The 10,325-nt window shown below is 32.7% G+C and overlaps 1 protein-coding gene and 1 pseudogene across 1 annotated transcript in view; both read right to left on the bottom strand.

Moving 5' to 3' along the window:
- The window catches only part of LOC18049117 (putative disease resistance protein At4g11170), a 3,552-nt gene extending 3,232 nt beyond the window's left edge, over positions 1–320 (bottom strand). Inside the window, exon 1 of the mRNA XM_024187213.1 lies at positions 248–320. Coding sequence (XP_024042981.1) covers positions 248–320 — 73 coding nt within the window. The remainder of the gene's footprint in view (positions 1–247) is intronic.
- Positions 321–4,512: 4,192 nt separating this feature from the next.
- LOC18048500 lies at positions 4,513–9,060 on the bottom strand (annotated as a pseudogene).
- Positions 9,061–10,325: the final 1,265 nt, after the last annotated feature.

Raw genomic sequence — 10,325 nt, 5'->3', positions numbered from 1 at the left:
CATCTCAATGTAAAGTTGTCTCGGGTGTCCTCTCCTCTGAAACTAACAAAAACATCATACTTCTTGTTGTTTCGATAAGAAGAAGCCATAATCAACAGGAACGGTTGAATTGATTAGAGAGAGATTTTGATTCGGATGAAAACAATTATTGAACCAAATGTGCGTGACTCTGTACAATAAATGGATGCCATGAACCTTCGTTCACGTTCCGTGATAATTTTTCAATTTCATCTCATTGTCCAACCACCGTGCACTCCACGATGATTGATTAATTCCACTGCTTTGTAGACTTCTAGCTGAAAATTCCGCACGAACTCCATACTTATCAAGACACGGCTTCTGTGCTTTAATGCTCATAACTACCAGCAATAAGTAGGGTTGATATTTTAATTTTTATCTAGAATTTATCTTATCGGTCCTCATCTCTCAATTAATTGTATTTAGTTTCCAAATTATTCTTTTTGTTTTTGTTTTAATAGCTCTTATTCATGTTCCTTAGCGTTTATTTTAAACATATAAAGTTTAACTTTTTTTAAAAAAGTTAATTATTTATTTTTTTTTGTAACATATGTCTGATTTTTAGATATTTACATTTGAATTAAAAAAGTAAATTTTTGTGACCTTTGCCGAAATGAAAAAAATGATTGAATAGAAAATAAATACTATATCCTAAAAATATTTCAATTCAATATAGTTATTTCATAAACTACGAAGCCTAATCCCTTTTATTCGTTTTGACTTATAAAGACATAAATGTTAAATAACCACATTTGATGTGTTTTCTTATTATAAAAACAAACAAGATGCCATTTAATTTTTAGATATTAAAAAAATTAACATGTTATTGAAACATTTATATTCAAAGCCATTCGGCTTTAATCAAATTCTAACCTATTCAGATTTTAAATAAAAAATAAACGCTACCTTAACGTCCTTTCAAGTCTCTTGAGTAGTGATGAAAATTAATTTTATTTAATCTTTCAATGTTGGATTAGGCTTCAATTGTATACCATTGTATCTTATGTTTGAAAATCTTTTAAAATATTTTAAAATATTTTAAAATTGAGATTAAAAAATAATTTAATTTCAATTACGTATGAGTTTTTTGACCATAAACTGTATTATATGTCAAAGAACATGTTTAACTGGATGAAGAAAAGAAAAACCGAGAGTGAAAAATAATTTTGAAAAGAGGAATTGAGAGGAAAAATTATAGGAAAGAGAGTTGGATAGTTATATCTATATATATCCAGTAAGTCAGTAGGTAACGTATTTAAGAAATTTGAACAATTATGATTTAGTTTATGTCATATGTAAAAGTTTTTATATCAGTTCTAACAGTTAATTTTTGAACCCTATATTTTAGGAGAAATCCAAGAATTAAGGAATCTATAAGAGCTCCAACAAGCCCCGGAGTGAAAAATGTTTTGTGAGTGGATTACTATTATTACTTATATGTATTCTACAAAGTATTTATGCTTGATAGTATGATTTAGTATCATGTCATGATTATTTGTACTCATATTATATGATTGATTGACTAATGAGATGTGATTGCCAGATACCATATGTGTACCCTTCACCATAGGCTCTATGTATGTGTATTGAGAGTTAGATTACTCGGCGCTTGTGATGTAGTTAATTCCGCTGAGTATTGCGAGGTGTTTCCCCTACTTTACTTGTGCAATGATGATTCCATCGAGTATTGAGAGTTATTTCTTCTAGATATTATTTGGTGCAGTTTTATCATGTATAAATATATGATTTTATGTTTGCTTGTATAATGCGTTCAGTGCGAAGTTATGTCATACAATTATGTACGAGCACTAGAGCGCTAATATATATATATATATATATATATATATATATATATATATATATATATATATATATCCATTCATTTAGCCACAAGTATACTATTTTCCTATTTACCCCCATTTCTTTAAGATTTTCATAGGATTTTGTGCAGTTTAGTTTCTAATCAGTTAATGTTGGCCACGACACGCATTACTGCATAACTTATATTTTGAGCATGTTTATGTTTATATGTATATATATAAAGTGTATGTATGTACAGTAAGATGTAAACTGTGAAAGTTTTGAATATATTTTTGAATGAGTCACATATGTTATTATATGTTTATAACAAAGGCCGAGACTAGTGTTATGCATTCATGAATTAAATTTATTTCACAAGCTTTAGATATAAGATCACATGATTCACCTTGAATCCGTCAGAGAGGCTGGGCCAGGTTGTGTCTTGTATGATATGCACTTACTTAGATTCAATATAACCATTATTTACGAGATGGTTTTTCAAAATAAATGCACTTATATCATAGTATGATTCACTTTTTATATGGCTGATATGGTACTTATCATGTATTTTTAAATTTGTCGCTTAGTTAGAGGCATTTGTTTAAAAATTTTGTGCTAAAAGAAGGTCATTTTAAATTTCAAAGTGTAAAATGTATTTTTATACATTTACACAATACTAATGATGAAATGGTCTTCAACATAGATTCCTTAATAAATTTTAAGAGAGCTGACAGAAAGTGGTCATTTAGAGAAATTGAACAAGGGATGGTGCCTTTATTTAATTTATTAATAAAATGCATCTAGAAACTGATGTAGTCCAAAAGGCGTCCTTTGTTAGAGTGTAGTAGGAGTAAATATATGAAATAAAATGTTGGAGAAATATGGGTGGGGAATAATAATTGCAGAAAAGGGGAGCAATAATTGATAAAACTTTATTTTAAAAGTTGGACTATTGGCACCCCTCTAGTCTCCTCATCAAATCCTTTTTTCAGTTATATTTATTTTATTTCCAAACATTTCCTTTTATTTTCAAAGACACTCTTTTAGTTTTTCATTTAATATTCTTTTATTCTTAAAACTCAAAGTAGTATTGTGCTATTTTTCATCTCTTTTGCAATCTTATTGTTATCCTAAATACAAATTAAAAAGTTTTCTAGGTGATAAAGTTTGAATGCTAATCATTAGCTTAAATAACACATATTTTAGATTGTAGTTTGAAAGTAATCTTGAGTACGAAAATATTTAATCAATAAGAAATAGGAAAAGAAAAATAGATTATGCTAGATTTATACAATTTATCTTAGTTAGATAAGAAATAATGGTAGGAAATTAAAAAAAAAGATTGATTATTAATGTAAGTAATTTGTTGGGAAGAAAAAATCCTACATGTGTTTATTTCTTCTTTACCCTTAACTGTAATTTTATTTGAAATAAGTTTTATAAGAATAATAAATGGGTGCCAATAGTTTCACTCTTATTTTAATTGAAATATAGGTAGGAATTGATGGTGCTTCGAGACACATTACAAATGTAGTTTTTCATTTATGGTTATTAAATCAAAATTTGAATTAGATCATCACCGGTCCAAAATAAATCATTACCATTTTAAATTGAAGTATAAAACCGTGAATGGATACATCTTTAAATAAAAAGATATATTTTTATTATACCCGACACTGTTTAATTAGGCATATGACATATCTTTACAATCGAAAACCTGTTTAAAGCACCATTTATTTTGAAAATATTCCAATATAAAATATATTCTCTGCCTTACATGAGTATTTTGCAAATAATACAGAGCCACCGCAAGTTCAAAAATAATAAAATAATAACATTGCTCACTTGCTCGACTGGGCTGGATTGGGCTGGGCCTGCTATAAGAATGTGTTACTAGAACGAAGCTTTGCTTGGATTATCACATTCACAGTGAGGGAAATTGAAATTGATGATGGCGCTGGCCGCTCAATCCCTGCTTCGGATTCCCCAACTCGGAAGGAAAAAATGTGGCAGGTTAAGCACTGGAGCGTTGTCACGGTTGATTCTATCGGATGATTCTCTTCGAGTGGCCGTGAATGAGTTCAGGACTTCTAAGGTATGCTAATTCAAAGCTGATAGTGTGTATTAGGATAAGATTCAACCTGTTGGTTAATTTAAAATTGTTATCTTCTTTCTTCTTCGTGCAACAAATATAAGACTTGAGTAAGAGTATTTGCTTTTTGACTTTTGTGTTGTTAAGTGCTGATAATTTTATGTGAATCATGGCATCCTAGTAAGTTGTTTAGATGATTCAAACGTACGGCTTATTTGATAATGAAGTGTTGTGGATTTTATGTTGCAGCTACTGTAACTACTAAGAAAAAATTATTTTTACACTTAAAATATAAATATTTGGTTAAAAATTATAAAAATAAAAAAATAATTTTTTTAAAAAAAAACTGTAGACTAATGTCTCAATAATTTTTTTTTGAAAATGGATTTTATATGCATTGATTTCTAAACCCCATATGCTATTAAGAATTTCTATGACAAAACCTCTCCACTGCATTACTACATTTTTTATGTATATGGGGGGCAGAGCAAGCTAAAGCCATCATATTCACAAGTCACAAAGCATCAGCTTATCAAACTGTCTCAGTTGACAACGACATGTATTCAACTTATGGATCGGAAAAAATGATCTTTAAAGCTATCTCAGCGCTTCAACTGAAAGCATCTGCTAAGCCTGCTCCAAAATCCTACCTCCCCTTTCCCAATTGGCGGCTCAACAGGTTCCTTGACATTTTCTTTTTCACATAGTTCTTCAAAGGCATCAACAAGATTTTGGAGCCTCGCAACAAATTCAATCAAGAGTGAAGCAATACTTTTGATTCCTGTAAGCCAAGCGTGGACTCAATATTATGAAACGACATCCGTGGCCACGAGATTGGATTTCTCGACATATTTTCTGAGGAAATCCGTTCTTGCATAGGATAGTTCATGCCCATGTTTGGGTTCTGAGCATCCCACACTGTTGAAAAAATAGTATATCAATATGCTATTTTGAGGGCACATTTTGAGTAGGTCCCACTTACTGAAAGTGGAAAATCTTGTGAGGTTCGGATTCTACTCCGTTAATACTTCAAAAGTGTATTTTTATTTTCTCAAAATGGTGTTTGGGTGAATGAGAAATTGTCTCTCAAAGTTCACCTTTGAAGTTGGAAATTTGAATGGAAATGAAGCTTATCCCACATGGGAAAAAGAAGCCAAGGGATTAGTGTTTATATATAAACACTTAACCATGCATGAACAAGAATTTTAATAATAGAGGCTCTCTCCACACGTGTGTTCACAGGGGGTGTGAATCCCATGACCGATTTGGTTGAACTCATGTGCGTACGTGAATGTCAACCCAAAATAATTCATGACCGATTTGGTTGAACTCATGTGCGTACGCGAATGTCAGCCCAAAATCACCCAAGCTTGCATGGTACGTTTTTATTTTCCTTTTAATTTTTTTTGTTAACAGTTTCACACCTTTTGAATTCAAAAGATTTGTAACAACTTTGCAATTATTTTTGGGCTGTTATGCAATTCAATTTTTGAATTGAATTGTTTAAATTCAATGGTTGTTACAGCAATTAAATAGCATATATTGAATTTTGAAATTCAATTTTTATGCTGCTGTTACGTACCCACATGAGTATAAAAAGACACATTCCTCTTTTGTTTTTACACACACAAGAACAACCAGCACACAGAGAGCACTTCAAAATTTCTTTCCTCCTAACGTTATGTTTTTTATCGAGCTTTGAACACTGTTGTGGTTCGCCAGAATTATCAATCTGTACTTGACGGATAATTCGTGCCTGTTGTATCCTGGGAAACAATTACCAGCAAGCCTAAAGCACTACAGTAGGTGGTAAATCTGTTTTAAGGAAACCGTGCTGCAAGCCTCGGGTTTATTTTCTATTTCGGTTTTCTTTTCCCTGCTGTTTTTCCAGTTGTTCATTCGTGATTTCCAGTTGCTGTTTTTCGTTGTTGTTTAAATTAGCTACTGTATTAAATTGTTATCTCACTGTTAATTTTCTTACACACACTTCGCTCAAGTTAATCACTTTGTTTTCATCATCTTTGACTTCATTAAAGTTCTCAGAATCTTGCAGTTCCTTGCGCTGCGCTATGGCTGCCCAGCTTTCTGAATTGACCAGAAGATATGATTTTTGGTCTATCTTCATTTGCAACTCTTCTGCCGCCTCATGAACTTCAAATAGTATGCCTTCAGGGCTTAACCTTTCCATCTTCTCAACTTTGTCTCCACGCTTGCGTAATACTTTAGCTCCTTCATTGCCAACATTTTGGAGCTCACTAGCAAAAACTTGTCTCTTCTCTGGTGGTGCCTGCACATTAAAATTTGCAAACCAAACATATATCTAAATCCAGACTCCAAATACTTGCAGCCTAACACAAAATTTAGAATCCTGAATGTTTTTGCTACATATTTTATTAACTCACTCAAGAATGAAACAAAGAAATGGAGCTTACAAAAAGGAATCACCACAAGACATCTGCTGCTAATACACAAGAGTGGAGAGAAAAATTACTGGTTAAGAACAACAAAATCACATGGAAATGACTTGGCAACAGCTAAAGAAAGGTAAATCAATTTCAAAACTTCGTAAGACGGAAACTATTTAATTTTGTTTGCTATATAATATGCAGATGCAGATTTATACATTCAGTAGATTATAAGGATGTTTTATCTTCTCTTTTCATCTCTTATTTCTAGAATCTAGACCTTTGTTTCTCACAGAAATTAGACATGGAATGAGGGCCATATAATAGAAAGAGGTCCGTGACAAGGCAATCACAATTTGTTGTTTGTTCTCTGTGCTTTTTCATACCCTTCCTACCTCTCACTCATTTTTTTTATAAACTTAAATTAAATAAACCACTATGAAAGAAAGTAAATTTTAATAAACCTAAATTAAATATAATACTCATAAATTCTACAAACTTCGACTTGATCCAGACTTCTTCAGCTTTATTGCTAATGTTTCCTGAAGTATAAAGTTTCAAGGAAATTTGATTCATTAACTGCACTCTTTAATTAAGTGCCTTGCATCTGAAATTTTCTTTTTTTTTTCAATTTATTTCTTCACATACCATGTAATTCTCATTTATTTGGAAAGTGATAGCGTATATATAAAAAATTTAATTAAGATTAAGAAGAACAAAATAATGCTACCAAACCAGCATGCATGAATATATACTATTCTTTTGAATTGCAATACGGGAACAAATAAATAAATAAAATGCCAATTAACCAAATTTGATGGCAATTTGCAGAGTGAATGGGGAGAAGAAAAGGGGAGTTTTGGCATTTGAGACCATCAAAGCTGTGCCCACAAAGCTGAAACTATTAGTTTGTGAAAGGAGTTCAAGGATCGCAATTCAAGTGCTTCTGATTGAGAAAAATCTGGTGGGGATATATGCCGATTAAGAGCTGGATTGTACCAATTATCAAGAAGAAGGACCAGCAAAAGATTGGAAAGATGGGACTAGAGCTAAACTTCATTAGTACATTGAAGCTCAGAAACTCACTATTAATGACTGAAACGACTTACCTAGATGGGCTACCATTACTCCAAGAGAAATATGGTTCACTAGACATATTTGAGATAATAAAAGGATCCTTGAATGACACTTTCATTCTCCAAGTACAGATTTGACCATAAGCCTAAGTTGCTAAAACAGCAGCTAAAGCAATAGGAAAAAAGCCACTTACCTGTATTTCAGAAAGTACACATCGGTGCATAGCCATGACCATGAATGCACAGTGCCTCAATGCACCACTTACTTTAACATAATTTTTCCAGGGATAATTGAATGACCTGTAAGGGCCGTGAGGTGGCTCCCATACTGCGAAATCCATCTGCAGAGTACAAGAGTACAAGCGATCCAAACTTTCTGGTCTGTCAAAAGGACAGGCCTTGCAGGAAAGAAAAAGAAATCAAAGATGATGGAGTTGAGGAAAGAACCAGCAAAGTTATACTGATTATACCAGAGATTCCTCTTGGCTCGTAGACTGTACAGCCGATCCATAACCATTATACACTGGGTCATCAGAAGCCTGATATGTAAGAATTTTCGAAGGGACTCTCTCATATTCAACACACTGCAAGTAGTTACTAACACATCCTAAATCCAAGTCCAATATGATAAATCAATCAACTACTCATCAGAATTCAGCTCAAATCAAAGAGAACCGAATATCTAAGAAGCAAATGTCTAACATTCCAAGGAAGTAGCGAGGCCTTTGAAAATTTGACCACCAACTTGTGCAGATCCTCCCCTGCCCAGATGGGATATATGCACACATTTACAACCAAACATATCCCAGCACCAACTGCAATAAGCACTAACCGATAAAATGCTGTGCGGAAAAATGTTGTTGAAGTTCCAGACACAAGTACAATGCAATATGTCAACAAGAAGACTCGAAATATTCGTATGGTTTCAATTTGGGGTACAATTTAGCACAACTTGCACAGAATCTTGAAAAGGACAAAATAAAAATATAAGAGCAACAATTCAAGAAATGGGCTCCAAGGCAATGATTGATAGATATTAATTGCTAACAAGATGCCAACCTGCTATAAAAATACTGATGACAAATAACTTCCTGGTAAGCCCCTGCATACAGAGAGAGCTCTGCAATGCCCAGAGAAAGGCCACCAGCAGAAAACGTCCCTAAAGCGCGATTGAATCCTTTGTTAAGCGTTGCACCTACATGAAATTCAATAACATTACAAAATCACTTCCATATCCAAATCTCAATACGATTTTGCTTGTTTTAGTCGCATCGCATGATTGTAAACTAGTACCTACGCTGAATTCAAAAACTACAACAACAGTAGGAATTGCCCAGATCGATTATTGGCTAACATTACTGAGTGGCTCTTTGAAAAAGACAACCAATGACACAAGTGCCAACGACAAGCCCATCTTGGCAGCAAAAACGGCTTTACGAGGATCCTTACGACCCATGTCATAGAATTGAATAAAAATGTTTTGCAAATTGGTCCAAAAATTGGTGACTCCGTCTGATATCCAACGGAAACATCTGCATTTGATTCCATCTTCGCTGCCATCGTCATCCGTGCTGTTCAGGCCAAAGTCTGAATAGCCCTTCCTAGATAGCAATCTTTCTTTGCTCCTTTCTGCAAAACTGTGTCTAAATGATCCAATTTTCGCAGCCATTTCTTAATCATAAGAAAAAGAAAAAATAATATTTGGTTTTTAAATTAAAAGATGAAGAGGAGCAATAAAGTGGGTGTCTGGTGAGAAAATGAATCAAAGTGAGACGATAGACACGGACACGTTCTTGTACATGATTAAGGAGAGCAATAATGATGATGATACATACAACTGCATTTTTTTCTTTTTTCAAATGGTACGTGCGAGGGTCGCTCACGACGTCGTTTTCTCTGTGCGGGTAAATTTTTAAAAAATGATCGAGTGTTGGCTATTGGTTATTGGTCACCGGTAGTATGAGGTCAGATGCACGCGCCACGTGTCACATTCCGTTACGGTTGAAAACTTCTTCAAACGGGAAATCAAATTAATAATATATACAAAACTATTTGTCTTGGATCTACATTTGTTGATCTCACTCGGTTGTCTTTTCTAGCTCAATTTCTGTTTTTATTGCAAAGTTCATTCCTAACTAATGCTATATGTTCAGTTGCATAAATCACATATTATTGATAACATTTCGAGTAACGGTCAGCATCGACGGTAGGAGTGTTTTCAACAAACTAACATTTAGTTGATCATTTATATTTAAATTTTAGAGAAATTAATAGACTAAAAAATAAATTTATACTTTGTATATATATATATATATTTTTTAAAAGAACAATGATACTTTGACAAAAATAAAAAAATAGATTATAAAATTTTGACAAAAGGAATGAAAAGAACATTAAGATACTTATAGACAACTTACTTTTTATCTAGGGATTTTAGTTGTTTTGTGCTTCCTATATTCCCATATTTAATTCCTATGTTCCTTGGATATTAATTTTTTTTTTTGATAAATAAAGTGACAAATGTATATATCAATTAAACAAGGAATGTTGGAAAAAACTGCAATAGGCCAATAATGGAAAACTCAAAAGTTGTTCGTTGGGGTGGGCATTTCAAAACGAAACCAGTTAGATCGAACCAACTTGACCGTATCGACTCGATTTGAGTCAGTTTGTAACAAGTTTGGTTCGACCCACAAATTAAAAATCACGACCTGATGAATCTAGGATTAAAACTGCTTATAAAATATAAATTTGGGCAAATTGGTCAAGTGAAAATAAATACCATATATATTACATTAATGGCCTATCACACTATGTAGCAATATAGACATTACACCATATTATAACAAAGTTGATTATATTTGTATAGTAAATCTTAAATTAAAAATAGATTTGAAAAATGGGCTAGCAAATGAATTAATGATAAGTTCATGT

This window comes from Citrus clementina, unplaced genomic scaffold (assembly GCF_000493195.1).
Source record: "Citrus clementina cultivar Clemenules unplaced genomic scaffold, Citrus_clementina_v1.0 scaffold_3, whole genome shotgun sequence".
Classification (NCBI taxonomy): Eukaryota; Viridiplantae; Streptophyta; class Magnoliopsida; order Sapindales; family Rutaceae; genus Citrus; species Citrus x clementina.
Note: the sequence above shows the minus strand (reverse complement) of the source record. Positions and strands in the feature narration are given on the sequence as shown.